Here is a 14,289-nt window from a genome sequence, read left to right on the forward strand (position 1 = left end):
CCTTGAAGGCTCTGATTATGGGGAGGATAAATGCATTTTATCCTTACTCCTCGCCTTCCTTTACCTGTCCTAGTCCTCCTCCATCTCCCCTTTCCTCATTCCTAAGGGATAGGATATGGAGAGTCAGAAAAATCAGGAATGCCAAGGCTTCCCCAAAGACCATAGGGGTGCTAATAGCTAACTCATGAAAGCTTCTAATTCTCTGTTGTTTAAACTCTGAGCTCAGTCTGTATTTGTTCTGTATTTGTTTTGTTAATTGTCTGTTAACTGTCTGTGTGAAAGCGTGTGCTGTGAAATGTCTATACCATGTAAAATCTGAAACGCAGGTAGCCAGAGAATTCTAAGGCTGCAGTTAGGGAAACAGAGACTCTATTTCCTTTTTCAATGTTTGGCCTGGCCAGCCGAACTTGAAGAAAAAAATAGAGCTGAAACATTTTAGCATATTCTGGGATTGATTATTCATTAAAAGTTTGGAAATTGATTAGTTGGAATTTTGGGAGAGAACTCCTGAGACTGTAAAATCCCTCCAGGAGCTCACTCTTGCTAAAACACCCTCCCAATGCTGATCACTTAGGTGAAGTTACTTGAGTTACAATCACTGAGATCTTTCACCATTGTCCTGTCTCTGACCGAGCCAGAGCTGCAGTAAAAGTTAGAGCAGCTAAAACAAACTCCTCTCTTGCCAGATCAGATTAGGGGAAGAGAATGCAGGAGAACTGTAGGGAAAACTTAAATCACCTTTCCCCACCTGGCAAAAGGAGGAGAAGGACAGAAATTCACAGACTGACAGTATTCTGACAGTCCTGTGCCCCTGGGTACCTTTGTAGCCCATCCTTGTTGGCAAAGTTTGGAATTGTCACCCAGGTCCTATGCATTCTGCCCACTCTGTCCCCAGCAGCTGCAAACCGCCCTAGGCTCAGTAACTTTTGCAGTTGTGGGGGAAGGGTAAGGTAGATGGATTTGGACTTTCTGCTTCCCAGAATTGTCACCGCTGGGATACTAGCTTCTGCTCTAGGTAACTTCTCTAGGTAACTTCACACTTCTTGTTCCAACTGCAAAACTGTATTTTAATCTCTGTTTGACCTGTTTCCTGAGTTTTAAAGGGAAAGTAATAATGATGGTTGTTACGGGATCAAAATGATAATGATTATAAAATGCTTAACATAAAGTCCGGTATATGTTAGACACAACATTATTATTATCTCTCTCTGATTTAATGTAATTGTTAACTTTTGAAGTAGGTTTTAAATACCAAAAGTAATAAGCTGAATAATTTCTATATGTGGTAATCTGGAAATGCAATAGACATCATCTGAAAATTGTTGTTTCTATATTTCTAAACTTGCATTGTGTTCCCAAAAATTCTCTTAGATTGTGGAATTTGAGAAGACCATTGTGTGGTAAGAAATGATATTATAGCAATTTTAATCTGATTTTGATATATGTGAATTGGGTTTCCAAAGGGAGGTGATAAAATCTGGAACTGTTATATGTGGTTATAACAAGTAAATAATTAATAATACTGATATTTAACCATGAGAACAGACTTTCTGGGTGAAAAAGTTTTCTATTATGAGAATATATCTGGTGATTTAAAGTTATAGTTTCAAATGATGAGATGAAAGATTCTCTGTGCAAGGAGATTTAGGAATATGTTCACCTAACTGATAAATGGGTTGTTTCAAGTTTTAAAATGCATAATTATGTTTAGGGCACTGTTACATTTCTAAATTGTATAATTTGACAAACAGATGTATCAGCAATATTGAAAATGTGGTAATCTTTTACAATGCTAAGAGTATTGGGCCTTAGAAATTAAAATGTTACCACCAGTGGTTAGGAATCAGATTTGATTTGCTTATCCAACTCAGTTATGATCACTAGATTGGTAATTAATTGGAATCTGTTTCAAGTCTTAGATACATGATAATTGCTTGTGGTATACTTATCTCTAAGTTAGTTATTATATACAAATTGGTTAACATCGCATTACCTGTGCTGTTAGAGAATAATTTCTCTTATAATCTGGATGTTGTTAGATTAAGAATCGTAGTTAATTAAGAAATTGAGGTTTTTAACTGAAACAAGAACTTTTGAAACCATCTAGTCATGAATTCTTATCAATCTTGTGTGGTTTTCAGTGTAGAGGAATTACTCTGGAAAAAGCTTTTTAAAGTCCTGGTAAACTTTGTTATTGTGATAGGGTTAATTTAATTGAGTATGTAATTTATAGAAATCAAGTGTCCTCCCATTATAACACTTTTTGACTAAGGAATTTGTAATATCTAGGAATTCTGGGCAATATTTGAGAATGAGGACATTTGGTACCAACTTAGTTAATGAATTCCAGTATTTAAGGGTTAATTTGCTTTAAGGAAAATATTTTTGGAAAATGTTCTGTAAAATCTTTTTGTGTAATTTTGGAAGGCCTGCTGAATTTCCACCTGTAAGCCAATTGGTTGCAGTTCAAAACTATTGTGAGTTCTCGGAGTTTCTGGGTGAGAACCTAATTAGAATTATTAGAATTAATGCTTATCTATAGAAGCGCCCATTCAATGTCTTATTCAAGGTTCTTTTTTGAGTAAGGAGGTTGGAAAAGACAGTCTGAATTCCTTACTCCTCCCCGCCCTTAGTTTAGATAAGAAGATTCACCTTAGCCCGCCTGTCAGAAGGGAAGGAAAGGGGAGGGGCAACAATTACTGGGATTTGAGTTTTTACTGAAAGAAAAAACAGTAGGGGTCAGAAGCCTAAAAAAAAAACCTGGCTTTTTAAAGTCAGCAAAAGCGATGCGTTTTTAGGATAAGATTAGGTTTCGAGGAGGATGTGGGTCTTAAGGATACAGTTTTTATTAGTGAAGCTTGCCATCTGATGGGAAAGAACCCACCCTCAGGGGGAGATGATGTGGCAGATCTCTTTAATCAGAAATAAACAGGTAGTGACAAAAGGGAAGTTATCTGCCAGAATCTGCTACCATTGTGAAAGAAGTTGTTTTTTTTTTTTTTTTGAAAAAATGGGAAATTGGATAAATGTAAATATGTAAAATCTTGTTGTTTTAATCAAATGAGTGGTTATACTGGTACTCTTGTATAGTCAAATGAAAGATAATATGGTTTCTAAAGTGTTAATGAGAATAATTAGAAAGGGAAGAGAAGTTTTATGATGTAGGGTTGAATCATTATCCCGTGGACCAAGACTGGGATTTTAAAGTTATACTGTACTTATGTGAAATAGAGTTCTTAGGTGTTGTGAAGTGATATAAGAGCAATTAGGTATTGCCACAAATAGTGTAATTAATTACTGCGACTAAATCAGAGACATCTTCAGTTTAGGTAAACAATTCTAGAAGTATTTTGGAAAATGTTTTTGTGATTTTAAGCGAGAGTTAGAGCTTAACAATGTGTATAAGACTCAATTCCTGAAGTGTTCTTTTTTTTTCCCTCCAGAAGGAATTAACGGACAAATCCATTGACTTGTGAGGTCAGTCATTAACCTCTTTCGTTTGTTTAAGCAAACTGGAATGGGATTCCAGTATACACAGTTATGTCAGTAAAAGGTACTAACTTATGAATTGTTTTGTCTTATGGCTGAAATGAAGGCTGAATAATGGGTTTGAAAGATTGGAAAGGTAAATTAAGGTTGAGGGAAAATAGGAAAGGCAGATAAGAAAGTTTAGGGACAATTGGAAGTTAGATAAGCCTCTCCTGTTCCAAGGGAATACTAGTTTCAAATGGTTTAAGTTAAGTTGAGAGTGTGAGAAAGTATTTTAGAAGATGGAAAAGTTATGTAGCTTGATTTGATAATTATTAGCTCAATGAAATTTGAGACAGTCCTATCTGAAGGATATTTATTTGCTATTTAAGATTTTATGGGACTAAAATTTAATATTGTTTTAAGCTCTGATTACAGGTATAGGTCACATGAAGCCAGTAGTGGAATGGCAGGCATTACAGACTGAGAATTCTTAAAGGTGGATGTCTATGCCTGGAAAAAAGTCTTGAAGACGACCTTGGACACGACCTAGGTAGGATCTTCCTGACTCTATTTCCCAATTCTGCTATTTCCTTTCTGAAAAGGAAAATCCCCACCTGATTATTCCTAAGCCCTGCTTTCAGCATCTAATGGCTATATGATTGGCTAACAGATATGACTCGTGCCTGGAATCAAACAGAGCTAAGGAAGTTCTTTCCTACTGTTAAGATATATGACATAGTCCCTCTTTCCTTTCATAGCAAATTTATATTATCAAGAAGTTTTGTAAGCACAATGCTAAATCTATTAGGTAATAGATGAATATTGGAATATCTCTGAGTTATTATAGTAGGATACAGGAATGAATAGCTTACAATTTTAACCTATGTTCATGACCAAATAAAGATTAGAAGGAGTATAGAGATAACATCCTCCAAAAGGAGGAAATGATTAGACACAGTAATAAGACAAAGATGTAATGTGATAAATGTCTAATTAAATAGGATAGCAAATTTTGAGAGGAAAAGGCAATAGGACCAAATTGATTCCTCTAAGAATTATATACAGATGTGTATGATTGGCTCCATAATTTATCAATTCTGGAAATTCAAGTTAATTAGTGTGTTTTGGTAGTAAGATCTTAAATGTGGATTTTTGTACAAGAAAATTGTATGAGATAGTACAAGTGAAATTATATCTCCTTTATTAAGGTCTCTGTCTGATGATTTTAAAAGGAAGATGAGTTCAATTTATGGTTGGACCTTTATATTTTAAAGGACTCTTATACCAGGTACAAAATTTAGGTAAGGTTAGAAACAGTAGATGATAATATGAACTGAAATACTCTGAAGTTAAAAGAAGGAGAGCCAAATTTAAGTGATTAAGTTATATTAAGTTAGAATTTTCTGAGGATTTCTAGATCTGAACCAGAGAAGCAGAACTCTCTTTTACTATCTAGGAACCAGATAACCACAATCAGCCATCTGAAAAAATTTTTTTTTTTGCTTTAAATGGACATTGGAAATATGTAACTGGGATTTAAAGCTACTTTGTATTTGTACTGTTTGAACTTGGCCCTGAGTGGCTGGGACCTATGGTGTGCTGTTTTTCTCTCAATTATCAAATTACATGTGTTCTGAGAGCTCCTGTCAGATCTGACTACTTCTATAGTTGCCAACTTGTGGATATGGACTCCTTGATCCTTCTATCACATCTGATGATTGCCTGTGCTCCTGAGTGGACATCTGAGCCCATAGGACACCTTGCCCTCCGGTTTCAAAGAGCCTGAAGGGGACAGCATCAGACGCAGGCAACCTTCCCAAGAGCCTGGACCAGAACCTGAACGAAGAACTGCTCTTTCCCTTTCTGAGTCCATTGCATTCCCAAGACTGTTTACTTGTACCTTTGGTATCTTTAGCTTATTTTACTTAGGTGTTCTAGTTTCCCCATTATGCTCCCTACTGATACCCTTTGCAACTTGCTCCCCCTGCTTGTTTACAAGTAGTTTATAATTACTGTGCATCTCTGGGGAAGTCCAAACACAGAAAGAGAAAAAAAAACCTGAATCCACCTAGATAAGGATTTTTTTACAATTTTACCCCTGAGGAAGATAGAGGTTTTTCCATACCTTAATTGGTCTTCAGGTGAAGCTTTCAGCTTACCTTTGACCAAAAGGAGGAAATGTGGAAAATATTATACTATTTTATATCATTTTTGTAATTTCAATAAGACTCAGGGCCTGAACTACTTAACCAGAAGAAAAGCCTGATCCTAACAGTCTCTTTGTTCTCTTGTATCAACAAATCCAGATGGAGCATTTCTTGCTCTGTCCATGGTCATTAAGGGTGAAAACCTTGAGCCCAGACACTATCTTGAATTATGTGACTTTTCCTTATCTTAATATTTTATGGGCATATACTATGTGGTGGAATGTTAATGGCCAATTAAACACAGAGATCCTGGGGCTACAAATCCAATTGACACTTTGACAACTATCTAATTTGTTGTATTTACAATCTATTTCATTAAGGAAAATCCTCTTCTTGTATCATGGTTAAACATACATGGGGGTCATAAAAATGAGGTCATACAGGCTTGCTAGCTCTGCTAAAATAACGTATATAAGTTTTCTCATTGCTTTGTTCAGGCAGCCAGAGTTATACTCTGACTCCTTGTACGTACAAGTAAGCTAGCTCCGCTATGCTTTAAGGGAAAATAATAAACAACATGGATTTTTCTATCACCTAGCTCTGTTGTTTCCTTCAACCAAATTTTCAGGTTTAACAATACATTACCACTTTGTTTCTTCTAAATTTAGAAGACTTTTATACTCTTCTAAATATATATGTATCCTTCCCTCTTAAACCCATTCCCCATGAAAGCAGGTTACCAGAACTACCAGCCCTCATCCCCCATCTAAATCCTCTGTATCCTTTCTTCTTCCTGTACCTCTTTTGTATAAAATAGTTATTCTCTTAGCTGTTTCTAAATGGTTTTACTTTTTAAATTCATCTTATATTCTTTCTTAAGAGCTTGATAATTATTAATAAGAATCTTAGACATACATTTTACATTTTATGTTATATAAAAGGTAAACAGTCTGTCCTTATGAATCCCTTATAGTCAGTCTTTGGTATGTACCTTATGTTTATCTTAGTTCTTGTATGTCAAATCTTTTATTAAGTTGAGGATATTTTTTAACAAAGTCTTGAAAGTTTGAGGGTTTGTCAAATGTCCTTTTTTTGGTTCAAGATAATATTTAAATTTGAAGGGTATGATATTTTTGGCTGGAGCCCCAGGTCTTTTGCTCATTGATATATTGTGTTCCAAAACCTGTGGTCCTTTAATGTCTCTGCTGCTAGGTCTTTTGTAATTCTAACTGTGGCACCATCATATTTAAATTATCTTCATCTTGATGCTTTTAATATTTTATCCTTGAGCTGGGGGTTCTGGAATTTGACTACAATATTCCCATGAGTTTTCCTCACAGGATCTCTTTTAAGTGGTGTTTGATGGATTTTTTTTCTATTTTTATTTCCCTGCCTTGTTCTAATCCTTCACAACAATTTTCTTCAATTATTTCTTGGATTATTGTATCAAGATTCTTTTTTTTGGTCATAACTTTCAGTTACTGCAATTATTTTTATGTTTTCTCTTCCTGATCTATTCTCCAAATCTGTTGTTTTTCTTATAAGATGTTTCACTTTCTCTTCTATTTTTTCATTATTCATGTTTTGTTTATTTATTTCTTGATCTTTTATAATTTCACTGGCTTCGCTTTGCCCAATTCTAATTTTCAAGGTGTCATTTTCTTCCTTGAGATTCTGGATGTCAAATTGGTTGACTATCATTTCATAACCTTCTTGTTTTTCTTGTATTATTTTTAGTGTTAGGGTTTATTTTGTTTGTTTTTCCTCCATCTCTGTCATTTGATTTTTAAAGTCTTTTTAAAGATCTTCTATAAATTCTCTTTGGGCAAGTGACTATTTGATGTTGCTCTTTGGGGGTTTCTTTACTTCAATATCCTCCTCTGAAGATGAACCCTGGTCATCTCTATTTATATAATAGTTTTCTATGGTTGGATTCTTTCTCCTTTGCCTGTGCATATTTTTTTTTGTGGTAATGACTTGGTTTTTGTAATCACCTCTAGCCCTGGGGTATGGGAAATGGTGCCTCTTGCCCCAGATCTTCAGTTTTCACCTCTACACTGGAACCAAAGGCAAACCTTCAACCTCCTGTAAGTGCCCACAGCCAGGGGTTTTCTGTCCCACTGTTTCTGCACTCACGGGGTGTGTACTGGTTCCTTCTTTTCCCTGACGTTCTTCACAGCACAGCTGGATCTGGCATTCTTCATCAGCAGAGGTTCCCTCAATCTTCCTGGGCTCAAATGCATGACTCCCCTCGCTATCCTGGGGTTCAAAGTTCCAGTGGGTGGGGCAGAGGCAGCCTCTCAAACCAACTAATCCCAGGGCTTCCTGCTAGTTGTTTAAGAGGCTGCTGCTTGTTGTTGAAATGGAACCTAACCTGGAGGTGTTTACTCTGCAGGGACCAAAGGTGGTCCTGGGATTTTTCTTCAGATCTTCTCAAACTATCCCAGGAAGATCCTAGTTGTGTCTCTATTTTTCTTTGTCTCCACCCACACTCTGTTTGCCCTAAGGTGCTATTTTTAACTCTTTTGTGGGGGAAAATTTTTAGACCTTGGAATTTTCTGACCTACTCTGCATCTTCCCAGAATCTTCTCCCCATTGATACTTTGTTAAGAGAAAAATAAATCATACACTGAATTTCAAAGATGGAAGGACAGAAGGAGGAGTATTTATTAAGTGTCTATTTATATGTCAGGCACTGTGCTAAACATTTTTACAATGGTAACAACAACCTTGGGAATGAGGTGCTATTATTATCTTAATTTTAAATATGATGAAACTGAGGCAGAGGTTTAAGGACTTGTTCAGGGTCAACAAGCTAGTAAGAATTTGATATGGGATTTGAATTTAGGTCTTCCAGGCTCCAGGTCCCACTCTGTACCCACTGGGTCACCTAGCTGCCTTCATCAAAAAGAGAATTTAGAAAGGCAGGCATCCATCCTGCCTAGGTTATAAATGACTGCTGGAGACAAGGATTGTGTTTTAGGAGTTTCAAATTTATAGAACCTAGGCGTGTAGCTGCCTTATTCTTCCATCTTTGTTTTGGTTTCTCTTTCTTCCTTATCAAGCATTAACCATATGCTATCCACTCCAAGAATATGTTCTCTACCACTTTAAAATTTTTTGACTCCTTGACCTTCTGCCATTTCTGTTTTACTGACCTCTAAAATTTCCCACAGCCCCTGCTATAAACTTTCTCTTTATTTCAGCTCCTCAACCCACCTAATTCTTCCACATTCTTAGCTGATGAACTTGCCTCCTTCTTTACTGAGAAGACAGAAGCTATTGAGAGTTTCCTTAGTTTCCCCCCTGTGGAAAATATTATACTATTTTATATCATTTTTAATTTCAACTACACCCACAGCCTGAATTAATGAGTAACTGGATGAAGATCCAGGACCTGGGCTTCTTTGTTCTCTCTAAAAGTTTGCCCAAGAAATACCCTTACCTCTGTCAACAAGGCCAGATTAGACTGACCTAAGGACATTACCCTAACCCCAAGAGAGATTACCTTGCTTAATATTCTACAGGTATATACTATGTTATGGAATGTAATGAGACACAGAGACGCTGGGCTGTAGTTTCAACTGACTTTTGTCAACATCCTTTACAACTCTATTCAATTAAGGAAAATCCTCTTCTTGTATCATGGTTAAACATACATGGGGGTCATAAAAAATGAGATAATACAGGCTTGCTAGGTCTGCTAAAATAACGTATATAAGTTTTCTCATTGCTTTGTTCAGACAGCCAGAGCCTATGCTCTGACTCCTTGTACGTACAAGTAAGCTAGCCTAGCTGTGCTTTTAGAGAAAATAATAAACCACATGGATTTTTCTATCACCTAGCTCTGTTGTTTCCTTCAACCAAATTTTCAGGTTTAACACATTTTGTCTTATCTGTCTTCATCTTAACCTTCACCTCCTCCCTAAATCTCTTCCTTCTCTTCTATCTTATAGGAAAAGGTTGATTTCGTTTTGATTAAGGGTAACCCCTCCCTGTGCCCTTATCCCTGCAGCAGTTTGCTCCATTCTTTTTCTCTCCTCCATGTTTCATCCCTACTTTCTTACTGGTTCCCACTCCTCCACCTAAAATACATTGAGATTCCTCTCATCTTAATAAACAATAACCTCCCTTCAACTCTACCCGCCCCCCCCCCCAATCTTATGCAACTTTCCCATTTTTCTTCCCTTCACTGATAAATTTCTTGAATGAGTAGCCTATATTGTCTGCCTACAATTTCACCACTATCTACTCAGTTTTCAATCTACTAAAACTGTTCTTTGAGTGGTCATTAGTGGCCTCTTAAATGTCCAGTTCAGTGGCGCTTTTTCAATCATCATCTTCCTTGGTCTCTCCGCAGACTTTCATATTGTTTTACCACATCTTTCCCCTTGGTATTGATGGGGTGCTTGGGTGCTTAATCTTGGATCCCAATTCCAAGATCACATTTCTCCCTAGCTTCAGAACACTATCCCTGACAATTTTCTCCCCAGTCCAAGGACACTATGACTAGCAATAATTCATGAGTAGTCCCCAGTAAGACAAACTACCTTTCTCCACAATTACTTACAAGTGGGCCCCAGTAAAAACCAAACTATCTTTCTCCATCACAAGAACAAGCTGGCCTCTGAAGAAATTCTCCTGTGAAAACAGCACTATCTTGTAGTCACAGAATTATCATGTATTAATTCTCAAAGTTATCATATTCAACCCAGAGGTCAAGCTATAGTCACCAACTCTCAAAGATACGTTGCTTACAGATGTAACAGACCAAAAATACACCCCTGAGAGACCCCTTCCCCTGGTTTCCACTAGTGAATGATGCCAGTGACCAAGGTTGTAAGTTATCGCCTAACTAGCATATCTACCAGATAATCTACTACTTTTCCTATATAAGCTTAGTATCATTCCTGTTAAGTTGCAGCTTCCTTAAGGACTCTTGCCCACTGAAAAGCATAACAATAAATATTTGCCACCTTGAGTTAAACAATGCATGAGCCCATGAATTCATTCCAGAGAACCCTATCCAGTACTGTAATGGTAATATGAATTTGAAGTTCTTTCCCATCCATTAATAGGCCCATGTGACCTAAGTCACATGTGGTGGGAGGAGCTTGATGAACAGTGGAACCAGAAAGGGTGGAGCAGGAAGTGCTCAGAGCAGTTAGAGTTGAGGGAGAGAGCAGATGTGTGCTAGCTGTGCTGTGAATGAGTTTGTGGGAAGGGTCCAGCAGGGACATGGATGGCTTTGGGATGGAGTGGTTTTCTGCTTTGATAATGTGTTGATGGATTGGACTTACTGGTTCTGGGATTGGGTTATCTGACGTCTGAACAAATGTTTTACTTCTTCTGTCTTCTATATGGAGAGTCTCTTATATTTTGCGATACAGAACTACACAGGCATATTCACAATTATCGTCACTGTTGTGATTGTTGCCTTGCTGATACAAGTACTCTGGTCCTCAAGGGGTCCCTGAACTTCTCAAACCCCCCTCAAACCACATCAGCATTCTCTTTCCTTGGTTTATACATAACATTTCATTTTACTAGCTTATCCTCTTAGTAAAGGCTCTGTCTCCTCTTCCTGCTCCTGCTTCTTTAATATAGATGTTTCTCAAGGTCCTGTCCTTAGATCTCACCTTTTCTTTTTCTACACCTTATCTCCCGAGATCTTATGTCCATGACTTTGATGATCACCTCTGAGCATGATTCCCAAAGCTACATCTCTAGCCTTGTCCTCCCTCTGGTCTTTCTAACTAATTACTAAGCATCTTTACCTAGACACCCCATGAGACCATCAATTCAACATGTATAAAACTAAAATGACCATTTTCCCATGAAAATCCCATTTTTCTTCTTAATGTCTATATCTCTTTCAGTGGTATTACCATTGCCACAGTGAGAAGACAGCATGGTACAGTGGAACTATAGAGATAGTTAGGGTCAAAGGACCTGTGGCCAAGCCCCACCTCTTCCATTTACTACGTTTGTGATCTTGGGCAAGACAGGTACAGCACTTCCTCTCTTTGGGCCTCTGTTTCCTGAACATGAGGTGGATAACATCAAAGGTCTCATCCAGTTTTAAATCTATAATCCTATCATTAACCACTCCCTTTCCTTCAACTCACAGTATAAATTCAATCAGTTCCTCTTTCATAATATCTTTTGCATTCATTCTCTACTTAAAATTTCTATTGTTGCCACCTTAGTTTAGGCACTTTTCTTCTTACTTGAACCTCATAAATGTCCTGAAGACTCTCATACTTTTAATAAATGTCAGCTAATGCTAGATTGATCTTCCTGGTAGACATGTATGATTAAAGAACTCCATTGATCCTGTAAACCAGCTTGAGCCTCCCACCACTTAAAAAAAGGCCCAAAAGCTGGATTGGCCAATCAGGAAAAAGACATTTTGGCCCACTCTGAGTTAACATACCAGAATCCTCTGCAAGCTCTTTGAATGTACCCCAAATAGTCCCTTTGTGTCAAAGTACACAAGACCAGATGAAGCTGACTGGGAGCATTTTTCTGTTTCTGATAAAGACCAGGGGCCTTTAACTGGACACCAGCTTGATTAATATCACTTCTTTTATCTTGATGCTTTGTGGATACCACCCTGTGTTTAAGGGAAGAAGCTTCTGGTTCTCACTCTACCATCTCAAAACCAGGGGTAGAAATTTTCACCCTTGTGTAGACAGTTTGTTGGAGGTTTTTTGTTTGTTTGTTTGTTTTTTGTTTTGTCTTTTTAAGGAGGACACCTGATTCAGAAGCTGAATTGCAGAGGCCAATTACAGAGAAGACCTTGACAATGCAGAGTGATGAAACACAGAGGAATATGATCACGTTTTATGACATTCCCATGTTTATGTCTGACAGATATAGAAACTATAATTTTGGCTGAAACAGGCAACTTGGGTCAGGAAGGGAAGGGGAGGGGCACTTCCTTGCTCTATGGGCTTCCTTCAACTGGCCTTTTTTTGAGCTCAGTTTATTCTGACTCCTGTACATGTGTGTTCTGCTACCTTAAAGAAAGTAAACTATGGGGCAGCTAGGTGGTACAGTGAATAGAGCACTGGCCCTGGAATCAGGAGGACCTGAGTTTAAATCTGGCCTCAGACACCTGACACACTTACTAGCTGTGTGATCTTGGGCAAGTCACTTAACCCCAATTGCCTTGTCTTCCCCCCTCCAAAAAAAAAAGAAAAGAAAGAAAAGAAAATAAACTACACATATATGACCCAATTTCATTTGTTTCTTTGAAGACCAAACTCTGATGGTTGTCCTAATTTAGTTTGTCTCTTTTTAGAGCAAACTCCGGTGCTGTGAATGTAGATGGAACTGATGGATCCTTGTGGAGAGCCTATATCCTCATTAGTGGTTAGGCCTCTTAGACCTCTGCAAAGCAGCCTCCTAGGCCTCTGCAAGGCAAGGTCATTTTAGGTAGGTCTATGCAAGGCAAAAGCTATCTAAGGATAAAAAGACGGTGGCAGAGAATACCTGCCTTCACAGCTGCCACCCAGATGGGAAAGAACAGAAATGTTTCAATATGGTTAGCCTCGAGGGAAACTAGTGTCTCATTCCCAGGAACAAGGAGATAAAAAAATTTACTCTATTAAACCATTACATCATTGTAGTTTTCTGAGAAGTCAGAATGACTCAACAATTAACCTGCATAAAAGATTGTCAATGTCCCCATTAAAATCAGTCTATAGCCAGACTATATGACTCGCCTAGTCCCATGTGTGTCTGTTTTTGTGTCAATTACTTCATCCTAAACTGGGTGCTGCTGCTGGCAGATCCCACCCTGACAACACTAGTGACTCAGGTGCTACAAGAGCTATTTTCCCGGGGTCTTTACTTTGACAGGAGTGGGTAAGTCACTCTCTATTCCCAGTTTCCATTCTGGGCTCCCATTAATTTGGTCAAAGCCCAAAATTCTCTCTGAGCTAGACCTGGGAATGGGGATCACATTGCTCTGTGTTTCATCACCCTGCATTGCCAAGGTCTTCTCTGTAATTGGCCTCTGCGATTTAGCTTCTGAATCAGATATCCTCCCTAAAAAAACCGAAACAAATAAAACAAACAAAAAAACCCCAACAAGACGTCTAGACGAGGGTGAAAATTTCCAGCCCTGGTTCTGAAATGGTAGAGCGAGAACCAGAAGCTTCTTCCCTTAAAGCTCATGAAGCCACTTCAGCTTCAGTAGTCTTTCCCCAAAGCCATTTAATCCCCTTGACCTCTCCCCTTCCCCATTTCCCTTGAGGGCTACAGTCCTGACTGAGGATATCCTGCCTCTGGACCAGATCCCTGAATTTAACCTTACTGGGACCTGTCTCTTTAAATCTGCAGCCTCAGGGGCACTCTGAGGAAAGCTCACAGATGCTAGCCCCTATTCTAGTCCTCTCTTTGCCCCTCTTTCAAGTAGGAGAGGTGTACAGAGCCACCCATTGCCATGTTGGTGAAGACAGAGGCTACCCTATCAGTCTTGGATCCTTACAAATTCCCCACCTGGCTTCCTTGGAGTAATGATGACCTATTTGTGATGGGGTTTTCTAACAAGCCTCTCAGAGCTTTCAGACTTCCCCTTTCCCTGTCATTTGCTTGTATTTGTTTTATCAGTTTGTCTGCTTTTATTTCTCTGTGTTTGTGCCATGTTTGTGCAGTGAGCTAG

At 38.2% G+C, this 14,289-nt stretch overlaps 1 protein-coding gene across 1 annotated transcript in view; it reads right to left on the minus strand.

Moving 5' to 3' along the window:
* The window catches only part of LOC118841655 (ATP-binding cassette sub-family A member 3-like), a 253,568-nt gene that overhangs the window by 41,628 nt on the left and 197,651 nt on the right, over positions 1 to 14,289 (minus strand). The window contains exon 21 of the mRNA XM_036749234.1: positions 13,477 to 13,673. Within this exon, the coding sequence (XP_036605129.1) occupies positions 13,477 to 13,673 (197 nt within the window). The remainder of the gene's footprint in view (positions 1 to 13,476; positions 13,674 to 14,289) is intronic.

This window comes from Trichosurus vulpecula, chromosome 1 (genome assembly GCF_011100635.1).
Source record: "Trichosurus vulpecula isolate mTriVul1 chromosome 1, mTriVul1.pri, whole genome shotgun sequence".
In the NCBI taxonomy this organism is placed as follows: Eukaryota; Metazoa; Chordata; class Mammalia; order Diprotodontia; family Phalangeridae; genus Trichosurus; species Trichosurus vulpecula.